Below are 27,830 nucleotides of genomic sequence, written 5' to 3'. Positions count from 1 at the left end.
CAAATTTTGCACAACTTTCAAAATTGAGCATAGAATTAAGTAGTTGCGTTTTATAGAAGTGCAGACATAGCCCAACGGATGACCTATTTATATTTGTTTGAAGTCGATTGACATACTTTATGGATAGATCTAGGTAGATTCACATTTAGATAAATATCACATTTTTTCATCCAATTTTATGTTATAGTCCTGTTTAATATACCCATAGTGGTGAAGGGTATCATACAGTCGGCCCCGTCCGACTTTACTACTTTCCTTACTGGTTTTTTAAATATGTTTTTCAAGTCAGACGTGATTTATTAAATATTTTTAAGCTAACAAAACATGGTGGTTTTTTAAAAAAAAAAATATTTTTTCAAGCCATCAAAACAGACGTGAGTTATTTTTTAATTTTTTGTTTGTGAAGCCTATAAAAATCCGTGAATATTTTTTAAAACAAATTTTTAAAACCAACAAAAAGTCGTGGATTTTTTTCTTTTTTTTTTTGCAGAAGCAATATCTTTATTGGTCCATGTTCTGATTTACATTTTACATTTTTAAGGTTGTAGCCCAAGCTTCTGTAACTTTGCATTCCACTATATTGGAGGTTTAAAATACCTTGGGAGAATATTTTTAAAGAAGATTTATTTTGCCTAAAGTTACAGCCACTTCAGATATTCCGAATTTGTGTTGTATAAGAAACAGGTGCGGATTTTTGAAGAATATATTTTTAACCCTTTGTGGCCCAATGTTGCCCACAGGCAACAAAATGTTTTAGACCTAATATTTAATATACTGGTAGTAGATATATATTCTTTAAATTGCATACGTCAAGGCCTGATTATGGACGACACATATCACAAGAAAAATCTAACAAATTCAAATTTTTGGTAAAGTTATGAGCTTTTTAATATGGAGAAGAGGGCAAAAATGTGTACAGTACTAATTTGTGTATACAGTCCAAATTATTTAACCCTTTGAGGCCCAATGTTGCCCACAGGCAACAAAATGTTTTAGAGCTTATATTTTTTATGCAGATAGTAGATATGTATTATTTGGATTTCATATGTCAAGACCTGATTATGGACGACACATATCAAAAGAAAAATCAAAAAAAATTCAAAATATTGGTAAAGTTATGAGCTTTTCAATATAGAGAAGAGGGTAAATTTGTGTACAGTACTAATTTGTGTATACAGTCCAAATTATTTATATTGCTTCGTATTCAAATTTTATAAATTCTATCCTCAGAATCACTTTTGATTCTTGTAAAATTGAATATAGAGAATAATTTAAAATGATTTTTCTGACAATTTTGCATTTGGTTTTCTTGATATTGGACTTTAATTTTTCCGAAAGAATGTACTGTATCTCCCGAATGCAAGGATATATCGATGTCAAATTTTGTGCATATCCTATTTAGGATAGCTGCATTAAATCTGTGAACAGAAAATTGTTCTATGATTACGGAAAAAAAATCGGGGCTCAAAGGGTTAAGGACCAGAGGACCTGACATTTTTAGGATAATGTAAAAAAAAATTCCCTTTTAAGTTTCGTTTCGAGCAATAAAAACCCAAAAATCCATAACGCACATTTGGAGCACTTTTTCTTTTTTCGTTTCATTTTGTTTCGATCCATTTCAAAACACAATTAACATTGTCAACATTTGCAAATAAAGTTATTACTACTGTTGTTGTTGTTACTGTTGCTGTTATTGTTATTATTATTTATTTTAGCCAAAAACTACTTTCAAGCCTCCGCCTTCTCTCCACACAGAGAAAAAAATCTGTTTTTGTTTTTTTCTTGGTGCTGTGATTTGTTGGAATTGTTTCGTACGAAAATACGATTTCTATAATTCGAGAGAATGGCGGAGAAATCGAAATAGGCAGGCGAGCAATGATTTTATGGTTACGATTCGGACGCGGCCTATTGCGTGCGACACCGAATTGCATTGGCAATAATAAAACGACGAAAAGTCGTCGTCGCCGACGTTGTCGAATAAAACTTCATTTTAGAATAGGTTCAAGGTTTATCTTGCAATGTGAAGTGTGTGTGTGTGTGTATGTCCGTCTATCCAGTTGTTCAGTAGCCTGTCCAATTGTTGCGTCTTGGAGTGTACAGTGTTTTAGAAGAATTTGGGAGACATGAGTTTTTATTATATAACTGATTTGAATTATACAAATTCGATTCGAACAATACGACACAGTTCTATATATTCTTGACGATTTTTTATGCCAAATAATCAGGTGGCAAATTAATCAGAACGTATGTGGAACTCTATAATTGATAGACTTATATATATATATATATTCCACATATTTTCCTTTTTTTAATAGATCCCAATCAGAGTTTACAGTTATAATGACCTTTGACCCACAATGGTTTCATATGTTTCTGAAATGTTGCAAAATGACGTATGTTTCGAGCCACTGTATTTTATGCACCTCTGTTATTGGATTTATAGAGTTTGCAACAACAATAACTCAATAATAAACAACATTCAACAACTTTTAAATCAAATCTTGACTAGCACACACATATATACACGCAGACACAAGTCCATACACGCACTTCATATAATTTCAATATTAACAACAGTTATAGACGACAATAAAACAAATAAATAAAAAAGTATAATATTGATTTTAAAATTTTACGTTTACTATTAAAACTATTTCAAAGAATAATAACCAAAACACGTTTGATTTTTTTTTTAAATTCACTCTAGGATTATGAAAAAACATCGCTTATAGAATCCTAGAAATATATTCTTTTTAATCCAGGCATGAAGGACTGCCAAAAAATATTTTCTAAAAAATTCCCGTATATGGGAGATAATATTTTGGTTAGTCCACGCTTCAAAGAGCCTTAAAAAATTAAAAATTAAACCACGAACGTAGAGGTCACATGAAAATATTAATTTACCTATTTTGAAAATTTTCATGGAATTAAGCATACCAGCTCAATGGCGTATATGAGCAGATATGCATAATTACAACCACTTCGGAGAGTAAATATAACTAAAAATTTAAAAATAAAGAAAATGGACAGGCCTTTATATGAGAGTTACGTCAAAACATGGACGTATATGTAACATTTTGTGGTAAAATATTAAAAATGCTAAAATACAGCCACTTCAGTAAAAAAATGCGCCAAGGAGGATGAAAGAAAACTACTTTAATGTGCCGAACCCTCAAATGGGAAACCAGAACCGCAAAAGTATAAAGGACCACAATTTGCGAATCTGCACTTTGGCGGATATACTCAAGTAGTACAAAGCCGATATTATTGTCTTATATATAAAAGCGAAGTTATTCTACATCTTCCTTATTTGTGTCCATGCTCCGACGGAAGACCAACATGGACAGTCCAATGACATAGTTTACGAGTGCCCAGAAACATCATATGACCGCTGCCCTGGCCATGACATTAAAATTCTGCTAAGAGATTGTAATACAAAAATCGGAAGGCCCCACCGTCGGAAAATTCAGCCTCCACGACGAAACATAAGACAACGGCATGCGGATCATTGACTTCGCGGCAGCAAACAACATGATAGGTAGCAGCATCAGATTCAAACATCTCGATATACACAAGGCCACCTGGATTTCTCCCGATCAAACAACGAGAAATCAAATTGACCATGTTGTTATAGACGGAAGGCATCCATCCAGTGTTTTAGACGTTCGATCGATCCGAGGAGCAAATATCCATTTCGTCCACATCCTTGCCACGGGCAAAGTTCGCACTCGTCTTAATGTAGCAGCACGGAAACTCGATTTCGAAAAGGGGTAGGTCATGAATTCAATGGAAAGGTAAATCGGAAGACAACGTCTTGGATCACGGTCTTTCAAATTGGAAGAGCTGCGCAAAAGGCATATGCGCCTGGAAATCTTTTTAAGCTCGGCTTATGAAACAAATGTTCTGTCAATACAGCGATACTAAGTAAAATATAGTACGATTTATTACTTTTCGTACACAATGTAAAAAAATTCTACGATAGTTGGCCTAAGTTGGTTCTTAATATATATATATATATATACTAGCATATGCCCGCTACTTCGTTAGCGAATTTTCAAAATTTTCTATATACACCAACTCTACACCCCCACAGTGATCCCAAATCCAAGTTTCAGAATTCCAACTCTATCGGTTCACTCACAATTCAAATTGTACCAAATTTAGTACACATTAGTACAAATTTCTAAAACTTTCTACATATCTCTATCTTACACCTCAACAGTGATCCTGACTCCAAATTTCATGATTCTAGGTCTATTGGTTCACCTAAAACTCAAATTGTACCAAATTTAGTACCAATTAGTACCCATAAGTATTATTTTCTTGAATCTGAACTGAAACTGAATCCTGACCCCATGTCTCTATATTTCTTATAAGATTTTTTTTTTTTTTAAAATCAAGCATTCAAATTTTTATATTTTTTAGTTCACTTCTTTCTTTATTTTTAAAAAATCATTTTTTATTAAACATTGTTTTTTTTATTAAAATATTTTTTAAAAGATCTACGCCAGAGTTGATACTTTAAAAAATATTTTTTTAGCAAATTCACGTCTATGCCAATTCTTTAAAAAATAGATTTCATAAAAATCCCAGAGTGAGTTGGCTCTTTAAAAATTATTTTTTTTTTTCAAAACTCAACGCATCCAATTTTTTTATAAAAATATTCTTTCCATTTTTTGTGAAACTCATGTCTATAAATATCCTTAAAAACATTCTTCAAATTGTTTTTAGTCCAGTTTGATTAATAAAATTATTTAATTCTTTTCTCTACATAACAACTCAATATCGTCGTCTCCCCATTCGCTAGCTGTTGTGCTCCAATTATTTATTAATTGGCATCGACTGGCCAATGATTTGTGAGTGGATATCACTTTTCCGATTTATTGCCACAATGACAAACAAACAGTTTTTTCTTTTTTTTTCAAAATAAATGTTCATTTATGGAATTTTTGAAATTGTATCCGATCAACCGTCGGCTACCACTTCGTCTCGTTCGCCAAGATTTTTGCCTGCGGCCAAGTGTTGGTTTGTTGGTTGCATGTTTGGCAGCCAACGGGCCACGAACGAACACACGAAGAACACCGTTGCCTGTAATGTCAGTCAGCATTATTTAAATTTATTGCCCGTGCAACACACAAAAATTCAAGAGGTTTTGAATAACGAGCAGCCAGGCAGCCACTGCTGCACAGCCACCGACTCACAGCCTCTACTCATTATTTTTCTTTTTATTGGGTGGAAAATTCAACTGGTGGGGATTGCTTTCAACTAAATCACAGTTCCCATGATACCTTTCCCCTCCCCATTCCTCCTGCCCATTTTCTAAGTAATGTATGCACATTTTGATATATCGCCCGAGGGCGGCGGGTGTTTTCATTTTCGGTGGTTAGTCTAGGGGTCACACCTATGTTTTTTTTTTGTGGCGATCCCATGTGGACGTCAATGGCGCTGCTGCATACAAATGAGTGCCGTGACACCAGAAACGGTTGGCGGTACCGGTGTTAGGATGCATGCAGCGACCGCTATGCCCGAATCTCATGTGGCGCTAATTTGTTGCAATTTGAACATTTTTCCACAACAATTGGCCCCGACTGAGCTCAACCGTGCTGAACTGAGGGGGTGGGTGTTGGAAAATCGAAAGAGAATTCACTACCAAATTGGCAGTGGTTTGCCATTGTGATCCGAAAAATGTTTGGTTTGGATTTGGTTTCACATTTTTTATTGATTTGGAATTTTCAATTGTTTATTTTGCTTTTCAAAAATTTACATTTAACAAGTGCGTGCCTAACAATTGTGTCAAAATGACTTGATGTTGAGCAGCGCCCACATATCGTCGAGACATGGGGCCAGCTAGACAGACAGACTGCCAGCCAAGCCAGTCCATATCAGTTATGCCCTGTGACTTTAACAAGCAAATTGACAGATAGATGTGAGCATATCACGATCTCATTACCAATCGTGTAAATGCAAATTGTCTTCACCTGTTTAACCCCAGGTTTGGTGTGGAGAGCATTGTGGAATTTCTTGACGTTAGGAAAACATTTAAATCAGAACCAACAAATTCAAGGCGTGTATTTTTTAACGAATATTTTTTCAGCGACCATCCAAGGCGTATATTTTTTTAAGGATTATTTTTAAGAACCCTCCAAGGCTTGGATTTTTAAAGGACCTTTTGAGGCGTGAATTTTTTAAAGAATATTTTTCAAGTACCATCTGAGGCTGGATGTTTTAAAGAATATTTTTTCAAGGCCTACCACAGGTGTGTATGTTTTAAAGAATATTTTTTCCAGGACAATCTGAGGCGTGCATATTTTTTCAAGGCCTACCACAGGTGTGTATTTTTTAAAGAATATTTTTTCAAGGCCTACCACAGTTGTGGAGTTTTTAAAGAATATTTTTTCAACGACCAATACAAGGCGTAGATTTTTTAAAGAATATTTTTTCAAGGCCTACCATAGGCGTGGATTTTTTAACGAATATTTTTTCAAGGCCTACCACAGGTGTGTATTTTTTAAAGAATATTTTTTCAAGGCCTACCATAGGTGTGGAGTTTTTAAAGAATATTTTTCCAAAGACCATCTGAGGCGTGGATTTTTTAAAGAATATTTTTCCAAAGACCATCTAAGGCGTGGATTTTTTAAAGAATATTTTTCCAAAGACCATCTGAGGCGTGGATTTTTTAAAGAATATTTTTCCAAAGACCATCTAAGGCGTGGATTTTTTAAAGAATATTTTTCCAAAGACCATCTGAGGCGTGGATTTTTTAAAGAATATTTTTCCAAAGACCATCTGAGGCGTGGATTTTTTAAAGAATATTTTTCCAAAGACCATCTGAGGCGTGGATTTTTTAAAGAATATTTTTTCAAGGCCTACCAGAGGTGTGTATGTTTTAAAGAATATTTTTTCCAGGACAATCTGAGGCGTGCATATTTTTTCAAGGCCTACCACAGGTGTGTATTTTTTAAAGAATATTTTTTCAAGGCCTACCACAGTTGTGGAGTTTTTAAAGAATATTTTTTCAACGACCAATACAAGGCGTAGATTTTTTAAAGAATATTTTTTCAAGGCCTACCATAGGCGTGGATTTTTTAACGAATATTTTTTCAACGAATGTGGTAGGTGTGTATTTTTTAAAGAATATTTTTTCAAGGCCTACCATAGGTGTGGAGTTTTTAAAGAATATTTTTCCAAAGACCATCTGAGGCGTGGATTTTTTAAAGAATATTTTTCCAAAGATCATCTAAGGCGTGGATTTTTTAAAGAATATTTTTCCAAAGACCATCTGAGGCGTGGATTTTTTAAAGAATATTTTTCCAAAGACCATCTAAGGCGTGGATTTTTTAAAGAATATTTTTCCAAAGACCATCTGAGGCGTGGATTTTTTAAAGAATATTTTTCCAAAGACCATCTGAGGCGTGGATTTTTTAAAGAATATTTTTCCAAAGACCATCTGAGGCGTGGATTTTTTAAAGAATATTTTTCCAAAGACCATCTAAGGCGTGGATTTTTTAAAGAATATTTTTCCAAAGACCATCTGAGGCGTGGATTTTTTAAAGAATATTTTTCCAAAGACCATCTGAATCGTGGATTTTTTAAAGAATATTTTTCCAAAGACCATCTGAGGCGTGGATTTTTTAAAGAATATTTTTCCAAAGACCATCTGAGGCGTGGATTTTTTAAAGAATATTTTTCCAAAGACCATCTGAGGCGTGGATTTTTTAAAGAATATTTTTCCAAAGACCATCTGAGGCGTGGATTTTTTAAAGAATATTTTTCCAAAGACCATCTGAGGCGTGGATTTTTTAAAGAATATTTTTCCAAAGACCATCTGAGGCGTGGATTTTTTAAAGAATATTTTTCCAAAGACCATCTGAGGCGTGGATTTTTTAAAGAATATTTTTCCAAAGACCATCTGAGGCGTGGATTTTTTAAAGAATATTTTTCCAAAGACCATCTGAGGCGTGGATTTTTTAAAGAATATTTTTCCAAATACCATCTGAGGCGTGGATTTTTTAAAGAATATTTTTCCAAATACCATCTGAGGCGTGGATTTTTTAAAGAATACTTTTCCAAATACCATCTGAGGCGTGGATTTTTTAAAGAATATTTTTCCAAATACCATCTGAGGCGTGGATTTTTTAAAGAATATTTTTCCAAATACCATCTGAGGCGTGGATTTTTTAAAGAATATTTTTCCAAATACCATCTGAGGCGTGGATTTTTTAAAGAATATTTTTCCAAATACCATCTGAGGCGTGGATTTTTTAAAGAATATTTTTCCAAATACCATCTGAGGCGTGGATTTTTTAAAGAATATTTTTCCAAATACCATCTGAGGCGTGGATTTTTTAAAGAATATTTTTCCAAAGACCATCTGAGGCGTGGATTTTTTAAAGAATATTTTTCCAAAGACCATCTGAGGCGTGGATTTTTTAAAGAATATTTTTCCAAAGACCATCTGAGGCGTGGATTTTTTAAAGAATATTTTTCCAAAGACCATCTTTGAAACAATATTCTTTAAAAATCCACGCCTTTGGTAGACTTTGGGAGAATACTTACTTACTTAGTAAGCTGGCTTGTGACAGAACTTTCGTTCCATAAGCCGAGCTTAAAAAGATTTCCAGTCGCGTTGGTCTTTTGCGCAGTTTTTCCAGTTTGAAAGATCATATTCGGCAATATTGTCTTCCACTTGATCTTTCCATCTTATTCGTGGCCTTCCCCTTCTGCGTGCACCATCAGCTGGTTCGCTTTTATATGCCTTCTGGGCTGGGGCATCTTCATCCATTCTCACAACATGACCTAGTCAACGTAGTCGCTGCAGCTCAATACGTCTAACAATGTCGATGTCCGAGAATAGCTGGTACAACTCATGGTTCATTCGACGGCGATATTCACCGCCAACGCAGATCGGCCCATAGATCTTTCGCATAATTTTTTTCTCAAACACTCCAAGAGTTGCCTCACCTGCTTGCGTAAGTACCCATGCTTCATATCCATATAATAACACGGGTAGTATCAGCGTCTTGTAGAGTTGCTTTTGAGTTGCTTACTCAGACAATAGTAGCATCTGTTGGGCAGCACTTTCCTTCTCCGAATTTCAAAACTATAAAATCGTTGACTACCTCGAAGCTGTAGTTCTCAAGTTCCACAGTTGGTCCGAGGACGTCTTGCGCGTGATACCATCAGCTTGGTCTTCTCGTCGTTTACTACCAGACCCACATTGGCAGACTCCTTCTCAATTTGTTCAATGGTGGCTGTTACTGATCTCAGTGTTTGACCTATATGTCGATGTCATCGGCGTAGGCGGGTAATTGTCTTGTTTGGTGCACAGAGTGCCATTTCTGTTCACCTTTGCCTCTCGTATGACTTTTTCCAGAAGGATGTTAAAAAGGTCACCCGACAACCTGTCGCCTTGTCTGAATCCTCGTTTGGTATTAAAGGGCTCCGAGAGGTCCTTTCCGACTTTAACTGCTGATCTTGTGGCAGTTAGAGTTATCCTGCATAGTCGAATTAATGTTGCAGGAATGCCAAACGCAGACATGGCTTTGAACACCTCTGAACGGATAGGGCTATGGAATGCGGCTTTATATGATGGTTGACTTGCCAGTTCTAAAGCCACATTGTTATGGTCCAATAATGTCATTGACCATTAGCTTCAGTCGTTCACACAGTACGCTGGATAGCACTTTATATGCGATGGGAAGGAGACTTATTCCTCTATAGTTGGCTCATATTGTCTTGTCTCCTCTTTTTGTGCACGGGACATAGGATGCTGATGCACGCTTTCTTCTAGCCAAATTGTACGAATCAGCTGGTGCATGCTCCTTAACAGCATCTGACCACCAGTCTTGAATAGTTCGGTTTGTAAACCATCAGAACCTGCTGCTTTTTTGTTATTGAACCGATTAATTGCTACTCTGACATCATCTTGGCTACACTCTATACCATCATCTATTATTGGTTCTGAGGTATCCTCTTCACCGCTACTATTTGATAGCAGAAGTTTTTCAAAATGCTCCTTCCCGATCCTCAGCACGCTGTCGGTATCTGTCACCAGATTTCCTTCTTCATATCTACAGGAGTATGTGCCTGCACCAAAGCCTTCGGTTTACTCGTTGGTAAATTTTTCTTTCAAAAAATATTCGTTAACCCTTTCAGTGTCAAAGAAAAATTTGGTCGAAATAAAAATCTAAAATTTTGTATTTAAAATCACATAAAGGGACATAGTTTAGAAAAAATAGCAATTTTCATTTTAACCCTAGACCAGTTTCGTCTGTTTTTCAGCAAAAACAAAAACATCAATAGTAACGGTACATAGGATAACCGAAAAATCGCAATGAAAGAGAGTAATTTTAAATGTCGAATATATTCGACAAAAACACTGAAGGGGTTAAAAATCCAAGCCTTTGGTAGATTTTTTTGAAAAATATTTTTTTTAAAAAACCATGGAAAAATTGTAAAATGTTTAGCCGAATTTCTCAAAAGAGAAAAATAATAAAATTCAAAACATTCTTTCGGAAATTTGGCAACATGTTTTATCCGGAGTACAATCGTAGGCATTTTTAATTAAATTTGTAACTTTGCAATAATTTTTTGCAATAATTATTACTGGTGGTGTTGTTGTTGTAGTTATTGCTGTTGTAATTGAACATTTGATATGTAATTCGAGGCACGTTTTATGTCTGCCAACTTTATTATGTTTCAGTGAACGAACGATGTCTACAATTTTCAGATTATCAAAAAATTGTTGCGAATAGCTGGTGCCGATGCTGCTTTACAATTTCGGACGATTCGACGACGATGGCGATGATGCCGCAGACGATGGAAATTAAAAGTGGCCATTTGAACCACCATTTGAACCAACACCATTGCGAGAACATTATTTAACATTTTATGTAATAATGATTGGAGGTGGTCGGCAACGACTTACACACAGTCATATGAACCGAACGCCGAGTAACCGAATTTAATTTCTACCAACCAATGGCCAACAATTGCTTGCTATGATTGTTGCAAATAAAACAAACGTTTTAATGGGAGTTTGAATGCGTGTTTGTCAAACAAGAAATCGCATAATTGTTCGATGCAATGACAACAACAACCAGTCGGACAGTCCGCCAACCAACCAACCAATCCACCAGCAAACCCAACCGAACCAAAGTTGAATTGCATTTTGTGAGTGGTAGCTGAATCTGGTTGTGACCATAAATTGCAACCGGCATAAACCAAAAAATAAAACAACAACAACAAAATTAAAAAAAAAATAATTCCCAAATTATGGTGTCTAAGTAAACCGACAACATAAACCTGGCAAGCACAACAAACAACTTTACGCACTCCAAATAGTCAGTCGTCAAGTGATCACCACCACCGACATCATCATCATCGCCACCATCGAAATCGACAATTGTTCCATAGCTGCATTTCGAATGCGGCGGCACAACTCAAGACAACAACGATTATTGCACTCAATTATCCATCCGAACATCATCATCGTCGTCGTCATCGTCAAATGGCTGAGTTAGTTGGCCGGCAAATAATAGATAGACTGGCGGCATGGCAGTATTATTGTCGATGACACAGTGATCTAGTCCGGTGAGGAATGCAAGAAGGGTTGCCAGATTTTTCAGAGGAATGGATTTTTTGAAAAACATCCTTTAAAAATCCACGCTTTCTGTGAATCCCTGAAAAAAGTCTTCTTTAAAGAATCCACGCCTTGTGTGTATCCCTGAAAAAAATCTTCTTTAAAAAATCCACGCCTTGTGTGGATCCCTGAAAAAAGTCTTCTTTAAAAAAACCACGCCTTGTGTGGATCCCTGAAAAAAGTCTTCTTTAAAAAATCCACGCCTTGTGTGGATCCCTGAAAAAATTCTTCTTTAAAAAATCCACGACTTGTGTGGATCCCTGAAAAAGTCTTCTTTAAAAAATCCACGCCTTGTGTGGATCCCTGAAAAAAGCCTTCTTTAAAAAATCCACGCCTTGTATGGATCCCTGAAAAAAGTCTTCTTTAAAAAATCCACGCCTTGTGTGGATCCCTGAAAAAATATTCTTTAAAAAATCCACGCCTCTTTCTACTGCTTGAAAAATTATTCTTTAAAAAATCCACGCCACTTTCTACTGCATGAAAAAATACTCTTTAAAAATCCATGCCTATCTGAATCCTTGAAAATCGTGGGGATCTTCGGATCCCCCGTGGACCAAAATGGATCGGGGTAGTGCCCTTAAATAAATCAACTACGATGGGTAAAAGAAGTAAAAAGAATAAAGTTAGGGTGCAGGGAATTAATAACCCAGTACCGGCGGCAATCGTTGGTGAGGCAACAAGCCACGTGTCGTCGAGATCAAGCGATTGTTATCTGGTTGTTCTAAGTGTGGATGCCTTAGTACCTGCAGCTGTATCTGTTACAAGTGCATCAATTCGAAACCAAAACTATGACGAGCCGGCTATTCCTTTGGCAAATGGGCATGTCAAGATTGATGAAAATCAGTCTCTGGCTGACAGGACTGTAGTTCTGGGAGGGGACGACCTACTCGGGACTCTAAGCGCTATCCGCGATAGTCTAGAGAAGCAAAGTAAGGAACTCTTCGATCAGTTAGACAGACTGGTACCAGAAGAGCAATGTGGGGATACGCTTCCGAAGGAACTAGTACTGAATCTTACCCTAACTGATGATAAACTGGACACCACGGTGATTCCAGCCAAGTCTACAAAGGGGGATTGCGGTAGTAGTAACGAAGGAATCACAGACCCTATTGACCGACCGACTTCAAGTCTGACTACAACAGGTCCTGTGTCGGCACCCGCCGACAAACTTCAGAGGCAATCTGCGACGGAGGCGATTTCTGACGATGGGGAATCTGTCGAGACCCCAGCAACGGACAGCGGCTAAAATGTTGGGAAGGCCCAAGAAGTAGCTGATTCGTGGGGCGAGACGCAAATTTGATCTCGGAGTGGGAGGTACGCCTCATCAAGGGTAAGATGAGATACGTAAGGGAGTTCGAAAGAATCTGTCCGCACGCTCTCCATCGTGAAATCGAGATGGACAGGATCTCTTTCCCAAATCCTACTACTCGCACAAAAGTGGTAGAATCTGCGAAGCCCACTGTCTCTGACAAAGGTGCTAAGTCGACTTCTGACCTGAAGCCCAGCTGAAAGCCGAATCCTGGTGAAAAGGCACAGGAAAAGGCTATCGAGAACATCCCGAAGCAAAATGTCACCCATAAGGATGAGGGGTCAGTCTCAAAGCCCGATTCTGGGCCTAGCGACAAAAGTGAAACAAAAGTTTTGGGTGGATCCACTAGTGGTCGAAATAGGAAGAAGGGAAAGTCAGACTAGGGGGAGCAAATGTCGCCCCACAGATCTAATCTGTGAAGCGCATCCGCTCTTCAGAAGGTCCGCAACCCTCACCCAAGGAGACGATGACTTCTCGCTTGGCAGACTCTTCTACCTCATATGCGGTTGTCGCTGGGCAACAAACGACGGAGAAACAGCTAAGTACAGAGAAGGCATCAACCCCCTCTGGAAAGGCGAACTCCAAATTTCATAGCCATAGACAGCGTAAGCCATATGACAGGCCGACCAAGGTAGCCGCTGAAGAAGACCTTCAAGTAGCAATCATTGACAAATCTGATCCTCATGGCAGGATCAATGATAGTCATTGGTTGCTCTTTGAGCCCTTCGGTCAGCCCTTTGGCACCCTTCTGCATGAAGGCACTATCATCAACTGTCTAAACAAGAAATCTAAGGATTTCCTTGTGAAAACTGTTGGCGTAAAAAAATATTTGTTTTTGGGCTTTTTCATTTTTTTTTATTTCTTGGCGATGGTAACCCCTCTCTCTATTTTTATGATCAAATCGTCGACAAAAATATCTCATCAGCAAATTTCGAAAAAATAAAATATGATGCAATATCTTTAGTATTTATTGTTGTCGTTGCTCGTATTTGTGTTTCCTAAATTTTGTGCGTACATGTTGATACTGCTGCTGTTGTAGCTACCGAAGACCCACAAAGTCCAATCACAGCAATCCAAATCGATACCGTCATTTAATTAATGGTAGGCTCGGCTCAGCTCAGCTCAACCAGTCTCAACTAGTCAATCAATGATCGACGACGGCGAAGAAGACAATGATGTAAACGACTACCAAAAGTATTTGAAAATGAAAAAAATCATAATTCAAGACTCAATCAAAAAAATATTAATTTGTTGTTGTCTTTGTTATTTATGACTTTATACGTTTTTCAATTAAAACAACTTAATTATTTATTATTATTTTTTGTTGCTGTAACTTTTCCGCTGTTTATTTGTCTGAAAATGTTGCGTTTTTTAATTATTAAATGTTCGCCTTTTTTGTTTCGTTGTCGCTGAAAACTATTTCATTTGTCTATATTTATATAGCAGTTTGTCGATATTAATGGTCGCAGCTCAAGAGCTACAAAATGTGGCGTTTGCAATTTGTTTTGGGGCGGCGGGGGGTTTTTTGAAAAGGCGGAGTTTTTGTTTTCCCCTCCTCATACGGTTTTCATATTTTTGCGGATTTATGTCTATAATTGTAGGCAATTATAGAGTGCAACAAAAATATGGATTAATTTAGTAATACACTTTAAGAAATTCGGGAATAAGGATGGGACAAGTTTCGTTCCTTCGTGGTTTAGCCTCAGGCCCGACTTATTTATTCTTTCTCTGAGAAACCAGACCCACTGACCCATTTTTCTTCTTTTTTTCTTTTGTTATGTGGGTTATTCATTTTTTCTCCATGTACTCCGAATAGCTTTCCATTTTGCCCCATATCAATTTAAATTCTGCATGCCATGCCATAGGCGTGCCACAGCTCTGCTGTGTCCCTCGTCAATATTTACCACATGCAATGTTGAAAATTGATAAAAATCATAAACAATTAGGAAAAATTCTCCGTATCTATATTTTTCACAAATGAAAATGATATGTAATAATATGTTTTGCGGTGTTGGAATTGGTGTCGAATGGGAATTATTTAAATTTATAGAAAAGCATGGTAATATTGAAAATAAAAATGTAAGGTTTTTATATTTATTTTTCTTAGCCCTATGAGTAGATACTTTTCTCGTAGAGTGAAATTTTCTTCAAAAATAAATTTGATTTTATGGTGTTTTAGATTCCTTCAAGAATCTTCCTTCTTTAAGGAAGAACTAGCATTCTGTGGACTGTTTAAAGACTTACCTTTGCTTTTGAAGGAAGACTTTTTAAGGAGTTTATTTTTTATTTATATATTTATTGTGATGGCTTGATTTCTACATAATAATATTTATACCCTACACAACTATGTTGTCAGGGTATTATAGCTTTGTGCAGCCCTAAAAGTTTGCAACGCCGCGAAATATTGGTCCTGGACCCACCTTTAAGTATACCGATCGTCATATCTCGACTAGCTGAGTCGATCTAGACATGTGTGTCCGTCCGTCCGTCCGTCTGTCCATTATAATTTGTAAACACGATACAGGCCACAGTTATGGACCAATCTTCACGAAAATTTGCATGTAGGATGGGTTCTGGCCAATGAAGACCCCTATTGTTTTTGGAAAAGATCGGTTAATATTTAGGGGATGAAATGGACCAAAAACTTTTTCTGGTCGCTCCAGAGGCCGCAATTATGACCCAAACACCGCGAATTTTTGCACGGAGAAGGTGATCGGATGCGGGACTTACACATAAAAATTTACACATAAATATTTATTATATATAGTTTAGTAACCCATTACCACACTAGAGGGCGGAAATATAGCGCTGATCGCTTTGAAATTCTCCATGAGGTTTAAGTTATGGTCACCGATATCGCCTATAATTTTTGGTGATGATCAGATAATAATTTTGGGATGAAGTGGACCGAAAACTTATTTTTTTTGAGTCGATCTATATGCCACAAGCCGAGCATCACAATACAACCCACGGCGAAGGGAATCTGGACAAGTGATTGAAGGGTTGTACTGAATATTTGTTGACCTCTAGTCGGTCAAGAAGGTGGAAATATCGCGAAATATTGCCCAAGCTCAGAATATAGAACCACAGAAAGTTATAGTTTCGTGGAATTTGTGTAGGATATCAAATGGTCGGCCCCGTCCGACTATACTGATCCGCTCACTGGTTTTAAAAATATGTTTCTGAAAGCTGAGAATTTTTTTCATGAACAACTATTCTCCTTTTTTGGAAGTTTTATATGTTTTTTTTTTTCTCAAAATCTAAATTTTAAAACATTTTTTCAAGAGACTTATTTTTTTGAAGATAGTAATTTTTATAAGCAAAAATGGTGGGAATGTAGTATCTCTTTGGTTTTCCTTTTCATTGCAACTTCAATCATGTAGCTCATCTTGAAAGAGACATTAATAAAAATATTTACATGAATGATCCTTCACCCCAAAAAGGCATAAAACTTAAAAACTCAAAAAATTTTTAAATTTTTTTAAAGCTTGAATTAAAAAAAGAAACAATTTTCCAAGGTTATTAAAAACAAGTACTTTACTCTAAGTAAATATTTTCCAAAGGAGTTTTTTTTTTCTAAGGAATGACTTTTTAAGACAGTTTTTTTCTTTCCTGCAGGCATGTTTATACCACTGTTCACCAAACAGGCGCCCGTGGGCGCTTTGGGAGAGTACCAATACAATCACAGTTCTGTGTTCGAACTCAACATTATTCTCGACATCGAACATGTCGTATGCTTTGCAATGCTTTAACATAGACGATCTGTACCGAGAGAGCGAAAGTTACTCTCCCAACGGATCTATGCGTGTGTCCAACACAATCATAGCAGTTTGCATATGTATTGTTGGCTAACCCTGGTTTATACCCTTCACCACACTGTGGTACAAGGTATTATGTCTTTGTGCATTTGGTTTGTAACAGGCAAAAGGAAACGAAATATACCCATAGTTCCTTTTGAGAATATGCATAGAATCACTTTCTGAGTCGATTTATGCATGTCCGTCCGTCTGTTGGTGTTAAATTGTAAACAAAGTACATGTTGCATTTATAATCCGATTTGGATGAAATTTTGCACAACTCATTTGTTTGGCCCAAGCACGAACACTATTGAAATTAGAAAAAATCGGTTCAGATATAGATATAGCTCTCATATATATTTTCGTCCGATTTAAGGTAAATGGTGTACCAAAGTCCCTATATATATTTCGATTTGCACGAGATTTGGTATAACGTATTGAATTGAGCCTAGAATGATGTCTGCCAAGTTTTGTGAAAATCGGTCCAGATTTAGATATAGCTCCCATATATAGTTTCGTCCGATTTCATGTAAATGGTGCACCAAAGTCGCTATATATCTTTCGATTTACACGAAATTTGGCATAACGTACTGAATTGAGCCTAGAGTGATGTCTGACAAGTTTCCCATATATAGTTTCCACCGATTTCATGTAAATGGTGTACCAAAGTCCACATATATCTTTCGATTTGCCCAAAATTTGGCATAGCGTACTGAATTGAGCCTAGAGTGATGTCTGCCAAGTTTCGTGAAAATCGGCCCAGATTTAGATATAGCTCCCATATTTAGTTTCGTCCGATTTCATGTAAATGGTGCACCAAAGTCCCTATATATCTTTCGATTTACACGAAATTTGGCATAACGTACTGAATTGAGCCTAGAGTGATGTCTGACAAGTTTCCCATATATAGTTTCCCCCGATTTCATGTAAATGGTGCACCAAAGTCCACATATATCTTTCGATTTGCCCAAAATTTGGCATAGCGTACTGAATTGAGCCTAGAGTGATGTCTGCCAAGTTTCGTGAAAATCGGCCCAGATTTAGATATAGCTACCATATTTAGTTTCGTCCGATTTCATGTAAATGGTACACCAAAGTTCACATATATCTTTCGATTTGCCCAAAATTTGGCATAGCGTACTTAATTGATGCTGGAATGATGTCTGCCAAGTTTCGTGAAAATCGGCCCAGATTTAGATGTAGCTCCCATATTTAGTTTCGTCCGATTTCATGTAAATAATGTGCCAAAGTTCTTATGTTGCATAGTGTACTGAATTTAATCCAGAATGATGTGTGCCAAGTTTCGTGAAAATCGGTTGAGATTTAGATATAGTTCCCCTATATTATAGATTGATTTTAAGTAATTGACGCCGTCTGACCATACTGCTCAGCTCACTGGTTTAAAAATATGTTTCTCAAGTCGCTGATTTTTGAAGGGAATTTTCTTAAGGACTGATTTTTCTTTAAAAATTGAATTTTTTGCTCCAGTCGATGGTTTTTGAATGGATTAATATCAAAGCACGCATTAAAAAAAGTGTATGTGTGGGTTTTTTCATGAATTTATATGAAGGCATAGATATAAAAATGTAGGCTTGGATTTTTAATAATTTTTATAAAGACGTTTTTTTCAACGCGTTTTTTTTAATATTTTTTTTAAGAAGTTATTTTTACAAGGCATGTGTAAATGCTTTAAGGTGTCGATTTTTTGTAAAAGGTTTTAAGGTTTTGCATTTTCAAAGAAAAAATTTTTTCGAGAAATGATATCCAACAACTGCGCATTTTTGTTGTTGCATTTATTAAAATGCCATAAATTTCAACTAAATTGCATCTGTCATATCGGAGACTGCGCACGTGATCTTATTCTCAGATAGCTGATGATGAGCGATTGAATTTCATTCATTCTGTTGCGGCTAGTATTTAATAAATGAATAGATCATTAAGACAGAAAATGAACACTTAATAAAAAAATTCTCAACATCATTTAGAGCCATGCCTGTTTAACACGCTTACAGCAATGTAAATATCTATTCCGCAATAAAAAAAACATCTCTGGGAGTGCATCCATCCAGGTTATTATTTGCAATCAAGCATATTAATGTGAATCATCCACCTCTGACAATATAATGGGCGTGTGTTTTAAAATTTCCATTTATTTAATGGATTAAATAAATTGTTTTTCTTTTCAATCTACCTTAAAGCTAATTGAATGGTTGCGGATTATGTAAATAAATATTTTTTCTTTTTTTGTTTGGGCCTTACCTTCCTGTACCAGCTTTTTGCATACGGGCCGGGCATTCACTGCCTTGAATCCCAAATTGTAGGTGCAATTGACGTAGCTCCAGTAACGTTGTTGATCTGTAATGCCATTGGGTTCGAAGGGATCGTTGCAGAATTCACCATTGGAAACATCTGTTGAACAACGCCAGCATTTTAAAACGTTTTGTTGAGCTGTGGAAGACAAGGAGTAAAAATTGGTTAATAAATAAATATTTTCTCCGCAGGAAGGTGGATTTTTTAAGAAAACGTAGGCGTGGATTTTTAAAGATTATTTAAAGATTTTTTAAAGACTATTTTTTCAAGGCCTACCATAGGCGTGGATTTTTTAAAGAATATTTTTTCATGGCCTACTATAGGCGTGGATTTTTTAAAGAATATTTTTTCAAGGCCTACCATAGGCGTGGATTTTTTAAAGAATATTTTTTCAAGGCCTACCATAGGCGTGGATTTTTTAAAGAATATTTTTTCAAGGCCTACCATAGGCGTGGATTTTTTAAAGAATATTTTTTCAAGGCCTACCATAGGCGTGGATTTTTTAAAGAATATTTTTTCAAGGCCTACCATAGGCGTGGATTTTTTAAAGAATATTTTTTCAAGGCCTACCATAGGCGTGGATTTTTTAAAGAATATTTTTTCAAGGCCTACCATAGGCGTGGATTTTTTAAAGAATATTTTTTCAAGGCCTACCATAGGCGGGGATTTTTTAAAGAATATTTTTTCAAGGCCTACCATAGGCGTGGATTTTTTAAAGAATATTTTTTCAAGGCCTACCATAGGCGTGGATTTTTTAAAGAATATTTTTTCAAGGCCTACCATAGGCGTGGATTTTTTAAAGAATATTTTTTCAAGGCCTACCATAGGCGTGGATTTAATAAAGAATATTTTTTCAAGGCCTACCATAAGCTTGGATTTTTAAAGGATATATTTTAAGGCCTACCATAGGCGAAGATGTGTTAAAGAATATTTTTTTCAAGGCCTACCTTGGCGTGGATTTTTTAAAGAATATTTTTTCAAGGCCTACCATAGGCGTGGATTTTTTAAAGAATATTTTTTCAAGGCCTACCATAGGCGTGGATTTTTTAAAGAATATTTTTTCAAGGCCTACCATAGGCGTGGATTTTTTAAAGAATATTTTTTCAAGGCCTACCATAGGCGTGGATTTTTTAAAGAATATTTTTTCAAGGCCTACCATAGGCGTGGATTTTTTAAAGAATATTTTTTCAAGGCCTACCATAGGCGTGGATTTTTTAAAGAATATTTTTTCAAGGCCTACCATAGGCGTGGATTTTTTAAAGAATATTTTTTCAAGGCCTACCATAGGCGTGGATTTTTTAAAGAATATTTTTTTAAAGAATATTTTTTTAAGGGCTACCATAGGCGTGGATTTTTTAAAGAATATTTTTTCAAGGCCTACCATATGCGTGGATTTTTTAAATAATATTTTTTCAAGGCCTCCCATAGGCGCGGATTTTTTAAAGAATAATTTTCAAGGCTTACCATAGGCGTGGATTTTTTAAAGAATATTTTTTCAAGGCCTACCATAGGCGTGGATTTTTTAATGAATATTTTTTCAAGGCCTACCATATGCGTGGATTTTTTAAAGAATATTTTTTCAAGGCCTACCGTAGGCGCGGATTTTTTAAAGAATAATTTTCAAGGCCTACCATAGGCGTGGATTTTTTAAAGAATATTTTTTCAAGGCCTACCATAGGCGTAGATTTTTTAAAGAATATTTTTCAAGGCCTACCATAGGCGTGGAATTTTTAAAGAATATTTTTTCAAGGCCTACCATAGGCGTGGAATTTTTAAAGAATATTTTTTCAAGGCCTACCATAGGCGTGGATTTTTTAAAGAATATTTTTTCAAGGCCTACCATAGGCGTGGATTTTTTAAAAAAGTATTTTTTGAATACCAAAATATGTCCGGATTTTTAAAAAAATATATTTTTTATGAGTTGCAATCATGACAAAATTTCAACAAATTAACAATAATTCTATTGTTTTAAAATTTTTTCTCACATTTATTTTTCCTTCAAATTATCTAAGCCCATCATCCAGAACAACAACAATTTTGTCATGCCAACAGCAACAACTAATAACAATAATTGTGGCATGTGTATATGCGATTGTGTGTTTGTGCGACTTAATAAAATTGCAATTATTTCAAAACACAAATTCCCGACTAATTTTTTCATTTAATGATCACTTCGAAATCAACCTCCCACAATCGCCAACAAAGTCACACACAAAGACGACGGCCACTTTCCGGGTCATCATCGTCGTCTGATCTAAGATGAGGAACAAACAAATTAACTAACTGACTACTGCGCATTTCATGTTCTGCTTAGACACCATCAAGGTGGGGGGTACGTTTAGTACGACAAGGAATTCTGACTGATTCGTCAGTATTACCTCAATTTTTTTAGAAATTTCCATTTTGATGATACGCTTCAATCTTTTCGAGAAAATACAAATGAAAAAAAAAAAACGAAATCATGACAGTTGCCTGCATTGATATGCAAATGATGATCCGTGTCAGTGCAATTGTGTCATGTTGAACACAATTCTGCTACTTAGCACCAGACCAGAAGTTATGAGGTGTGTGAATCATTTCAATTTATTAGATCACCGCACATAGATTTGAAAGGAAACATGTTATCTACGGAAATGTAGAACCGAACTTTTATACCCTCCACCTTGAGGTAGACATTCAAAATGCCTCATATCGATTTGGACCCTTATAAACTGAAATTGTTTATAACGACATTTCGGTTATAACGACTGTATTCAAAAGTCCCAAGAAAAGTTGTGTCCTTTGTTTGATATCGTTTTTAACAATGTCAGATAATTATGTCAGAACATGAGTATTATTATTCTCCGTAAAAATAAGTAAAAATTGCGGACAGAAAAAATCGAAAAGGGAACCATATTCAACATAATGAATATGATTCCCTTTATATAGATCTATCTGGAAAGAAGTTTTTTAAACACCAATGTCCCGAAACTACAAATTACATCTACTTCGATTGAAAAAAAAACACGTAGGGCCTTATGGGGTCAAGGCACAATGATAGGCCGATATTTATATTTTTTGGTAGGTAGATTAGATAACGAGAGCTTCTCAAAAAAAAGAGCTTTTACTATTAAATAATATGAGCCCTCATTCGAGGTTTCCAAAAAATTGAATTATGGTTTTCTATTTAATCCAGCCAACCACTCATTAAGGGTGATGTAGGCAATGATAGATACCACAGCTCTAATTGTATTTAACATGGCAAAGCCCAGGCTTATCTAGGTCCCTCTTTCATTTAATATTATTGCCTTATAGGAAATGTGATGGAAATGGACTGGCGTAAGTAAATCAGATGATTACGCCCTGTATTATAGCTGTCATGAAACGAGACATGCTATAATACAGGGCGAGACGAGACATGCTATAATACAGGCCATCAGGAAATCCGTGCTACGATCATGAGTATCGTAATGCTACTGATGTGAAAAACGCATCATATATGGCAACCCTGCAAACGGAAGCAACGCGCAATGCAAGAAAGGAGAAAATAAAAGATAGAGGAGAAAAGGGGAGAGGAGAAACGCATTTTCAAAAGAAAAAACACGAATAACGTGAGCGTGAGCAAATCGAGATTTACAGGAGTCAGAATGATGTCCGGAAATTTTACCAACGAGTAAAACACCACACCGAAGGTTTTGGTTCAGGCACATCCTGTAGATATATCGAAGGAAACCTGGTGATATATACAAACAGAGTGTTGAGGATCTGGAAGGAGCATTTTGAAAAGCTTCAAATAGTACCAGTGAAGTAGCTGCCCCAGAGCCTATAAGAGATGACGGTATAGAGTGTATACCACCTAACCTAGATGAGATCAGATTAGCAATTAATCGGTTGATTTATCTCTGCTATGTCTTGTCTTTTTGCCTTATTCACGTCTATGTTTGCAAGTCAAAATTAGAACAATCTTGCGATATAACAATGTTAAACACTGACTTATAACATCTGGAGTTTATATCGAAATAATTTGGAAAACACATATGTGAATTTTATAATAGCAATGCAGAGCAGGCAATACATTGCTAAACTAACCACAATCCAGTATGTAGGGATACGGAGTTTGTTAGATTGAAAAGCCAAACACACCGTTACAAAACTAACAACCATCAAGTGAAAGGAGATGCAGTGAATGGTGTTTTTTAGGGATGCATTCGTTAGAATAGCAAAAAAGAGAATAACAAATGAGCGTAAAAAGTGTTAAAGTAAGACGAAGTAAGAAAATAGTTTTGCAATTAATGAAACTTTTACATATTTTTGAAAAAATTGTGGCTTTCTGAAGATTATAAGAAATTGTACTCGTATTTTAGGTGAGGTACATGAACCATAAAAATAAAGCTTGATTGGTATTATAATCATTTTTTGTCTGTGTGCATGTTAGAAATATAGGTTCAAATTGAAAAGGAGCAACATTGGCCTGGGACGGAATTGAATTTCATAGAAATGTTAGTGCGATTTTTATACCCTCAGCCTTATGGCCAATGAGAGTATATGAACTTTGATACGACAAAAATGTACCTAATCGAAATATTGGTTTTAGACCCCATGTTTGCTTGGATCAAATTAGTTTCAGACAATGTGGATTCGATTTACCAATGTCCCTTCCGTCCGACTGCCTCTCTCCCTCCCTACCTCACAATGTGTAAATTTTTTTAAAATGTGGTAATCCTCTACTTCTGGTACCTCCCACACAAATTGGAAACAAATTTTTGCTGAAATTAATTTTTTAATGTAATACCGATTTTAAGTACATTTTTCACAACCTTATATTTTAACCATGCATGTATAATTATGTAATATAAGATTTATCGGTCCACTCCTTCTAGTATCTATCTTCAATATCGGCCATCGTTTTTCTACAGCTCCCGAAAAAAGGTCCCGCTTCACTCCGATATTTTGAAGATTTTTGACGTATTTCCATATTTTTGTCTGTAATTTAGTGTTTCGGATTTGTGAGGCTGACATACAACTATGCAGAAAATCATAAATATAAGTCCATATTTTGACTTAGCCCTCATATGAAGGTCCTGGCCTATTTCCGTATTTTTAAGATTTAAACACTATTTTCTTACCAAATTTTCTGTAATTCTCGTTACCTCCCAATTGAAGGTAATTTTTGTCTATTAGCCACATTTTACAATCAAATTGGCTGTAATTTGGCACAGAGAGTTCTTTATGGTTCCTAATATGCAAAAATTTATCGACGTAGGTCCACGTAAAAATTAAATTTATTAACTGGCAAATTTATATCCAATTTGATTGTAAAACGTGGACAATTGATAAAAATACCTCAAATGGGCAGGAACGGTTATATGGATGCTATATCAAAACATGGACCAGAGACCTCATTTTCCATACCAGTATTCGCTTTGATATTAAAAAACATGTGACCCAAATATTGGCCGCCTTTATCAAGTGGTTCGCCAGTTAATGAGTTTATACCCAATATTTGCCTAAATACTCAAATAGGGGTATCTTTATATCGACGCCTCCGAACCATAGTATGCTAAGTCGACTTAGCATGTTTTAAAGTTCTACGTACTACGGTCCTTAATTTAAATTCTCTGAAATTTTGGTAATCATCGGCCAATCCAAACCAAAGTTATAAGCAAAAATGTACTTAGCATGGCACGTAAGATATAAGAAACTTCCATTATTTGAGAGCTTCTACTGAAAAACTCACTTTTCAGACTTAGCATACTATTCTTCGGAGGCGTCGATATGGGGACTACCAAAAAATGTGGACATATGTCCACGCATGTGCCAAATTACAGTCAATTTGATTGTAAAATGTGGCTTATAGACAAAAATTACCTTAAATCGGGAGGTACGGTTATATTGAGGCTATATCAAAACAAGGACCATACCAATATTCGTTTGGATATTGAAAACATATGAGTATAAGTATTATAAAACTATCCATTTTGAATCGAATCGACCCGGAAAAGGGGTGTAGGATGTTGTATTAGCGATTCAATATAGTAGACATAAATAGGCGGTATTTACAATCTCTATGTATTCTTAATATTCCCGCAAGGGATTTTATTCCTCATAAGAATTTCTTTTAATCCCTAAGACCATGAGCTCGATATTGAGTCACTGTGTTATGAGCCCATAAATTATTTTGTATTTTATTCAAATATATGAGTTTCTAACAATTCCTGGAACGATTTTAAAATCTTTGTTCCGAGTATATGCAACAGATGGTAGCAAAAGATATAGCACACGTATATAATTATACAATGAAATCAGCAAATTATTAGGGAATTTTCAAATTAATTTGATATTTGCCAACAAGATAAACAACACATGGCTTAGTTTAGAAATAAACAAAACAAATCCAAAAATTGTTTATAAATTCACATAAACAAATTATAAAAATTATCCATAAGACAACTATTTGTTTTCAATATTTATTAGCCATTATTAAAAAAACCATTATTAAAAAGAAATTAGATTCAATGCCTAAAATATTTATTTTATCTCCCTTTTCAAAAACCACCCGCTTAACACCCTCTAATTATGTCAAACCCTATCATCAAGACTTCTGCTGAATGTTTCATTAGTTTTCCAAATTGAAGTAAACAAAACAAAATTCCCACCAATTGAATTGTTGTTTCAACTGAAGCAACAACAAAACTTATCTTTGTGGCATTTTTCCATTTGTTTTTGCCACGCCACTTTTTAACGACTTGAGCACAAAAAAAGTTGCCTATCAACCGAAAAGTTTGTCATTAGTTTCCTCACCACCAACAACAACACAAATGCAATAAAAACTAGACGACGAAGTTCCACTTCGTCTTTGCTTGCTGAAGTCTTCTTGGGGGAGGAGGTTCAATAACGACTAGTTTTGATGCAACACGTTGATTACTATCAATTTAAAACAAAAAAAAAAAAACATAGTGAGGAAAAGCTCTTAGGAAAACAAACACACATTCATACATACATAAATACACAGATGCACACAAACCGCTTAAACCCTATTTGAAGTACATTGCACTTGTTTCTGACAACATATATGACAGCCATGCAGGCAGTCAGCCTGACTGCCTGTCTTTCTGCTTTTACCGCCAACTTGCCTTCATGACCTCAATTGCAAACGTGCCGCATATGGAGTTTAATTTTCGTACATAGTGAATTTTTAACCCATTGTGGGGGGTTAAGGATTTATTCGTGGATTTTTAAAGAATATTTTTTAGGGATCCACACAAGGCCTGGATTTTTTACAGAATAGTTTTTCGGGGTCTAAACAAGGCGTGGATTTTTAAAGAATAGCTTTTTTAGGAATCCACACAAGGCGTGTATTTCTTAAAGAAGCCTTTTTTCAGGGATTCACACAAGGCGTGGATTTTTTAAAGAAGACTTTTTTCAGGGTCTGAACAAGGCGTGGATTTTTTAAAGAAGACTTTTTTCAGGGTCTGAACAAGGCGTGGATTTTTTAAAGAAGAATTTTTTCGGGGTCTGAACAAGGCGTGGATTTTTTAAAGAAGGCGTGGATTTTTTAAAGAAGACTTTTTTCAGGGTCTAACAAGGCGTGGATTTTTTAAAGAAGACTTTTTTCAGGGTCTGAACAAGGCGTGGATTTTTTAAAGAAGACTTTTTTCAGGGTCTGAACAAGGCGTGGATTTTTTAAAGAAGAATTTTTTCGGGGTCTGAACAAGGCGTGGATTTTTTAAAGAAGGCGTGGATTTTTTAAAGAAGACTTTTTTCAGGGTCTAACAAGGCGTGGATTTTTTAAAGAAGACTTTTTTCAGGGTCTGAACAGGGCGTGGATTTTTTAAAGAAAAATTGCCCACTCCAACACTTGGGTACCCAAAATCACCGACAAGAAACCCATGGTACGATCAGGAGTGTCGTAATGCTACTGATGAGAAAAACGCAGCGTATAGGGCAATCCTACAGACAGTAGCAACACTTAATGTGATAAAGAATTATCAGGAGAAAAGGGGGAAGGGAAACGTGTTCTCAGAAAAAAAGAAGAAAGAACAAGAAAAACGTGAGCGTGAGCAAATCGAAATGTGCAGGAGTCAGAATGAAATCCGAGTAAAACACCAAACCGAAGGCTTTGGTGCAGGCACATCCTCCTGTAGAGATAAAGAAGGATACCAGGTGACAGACACAGACAGGGCGTTGAGGATCTGGGAGGAGCATTTTGAAAAACTTCTGGTATCAAATAGTGGCGGTGAAGAAGATACTCCACAACCAATGTGATATGATGGTATAGTATACCACCTAGCCAAGATGAGGTCATAAAATCAATTAATCGGCTCAAGAACAATAAAGTAGCCGACGGGTTACCAGCCGAACTATTCAAGACTGGTGGTCAGATGCTCGTAAGGAGCATGCACCAGCTGATTGGTACAATTTGGCTGGAAGAATACATGCCCAATGATTGGAACATCGGCATCCTGTGTCCCGTGCACAAAAAAAAGAAGACAAGACGATATGTGCTAACTGTAGAGGAATAAGAATCCTTCCCATCGCATATAAAGTGCTATACAGCGTACTGTGTGAACGACTGAAGCCAATGGTTAATGACATTATTGGACCATACCAATGCGGCTTCTGACCTGGCAAATCCAACATTGACCAGATTTTCACTCTGCGCCAAATCTTGGAAAAAACCCACGAAAAACACATCGACACACTCCAAATATTCGTCGACTATAAAGCCGCATTCGACAGCCCTATTCGTTCAGAGGTGTATAAAGCCATGTCTGTGTTTGGCATTTCTGCAAAA

At 36.1% G+C, this 27,830-nt stretch overlaps 1 protein-coding gene across 1 annotated transcript in view; it reads right to left on the bottom strand.

Annotated features, from left to right (window-relative positions):
- LOC133322917 (uncharacterized) overlaps positions 1–27,830 on the bottom strand; it is a 52,102-nt gene that overhangs the window by 3,634 nt on the left and 20,638 nt on the right. The window contains exon 2 of the mRNA XM_061531869.1: positions 19,007–19,195. Within this exon, the coding sequence (XP_061387853.1) occupies positions 19,007–19,195 (189 nt within the window). The remainder of the gene's footprint in view (positions 1–19,006; positions 19,196–27,830) is intronic.

This window comes from Musca vetustissima, unplaced genomic scaffold, assembly GCF_032173495.1.
Source record: "Musca vetustissima isolate MV318-11 ecotype Yass unplaced genomic scaffold, APGP_CSIRO_Mvet_v1 utg29163, whole genome shotgun sequence".
Lineage (NCBI taxonomy): Eukaryota > Metazoa > Arthropoda > Insecta > Diptera > Muscidae > Musca > Musca vetustissima.
Note: the sequence above shows the minus strand (reverse complement) of the source record. Positions and strands in the feature narration are given on the sequence as shown.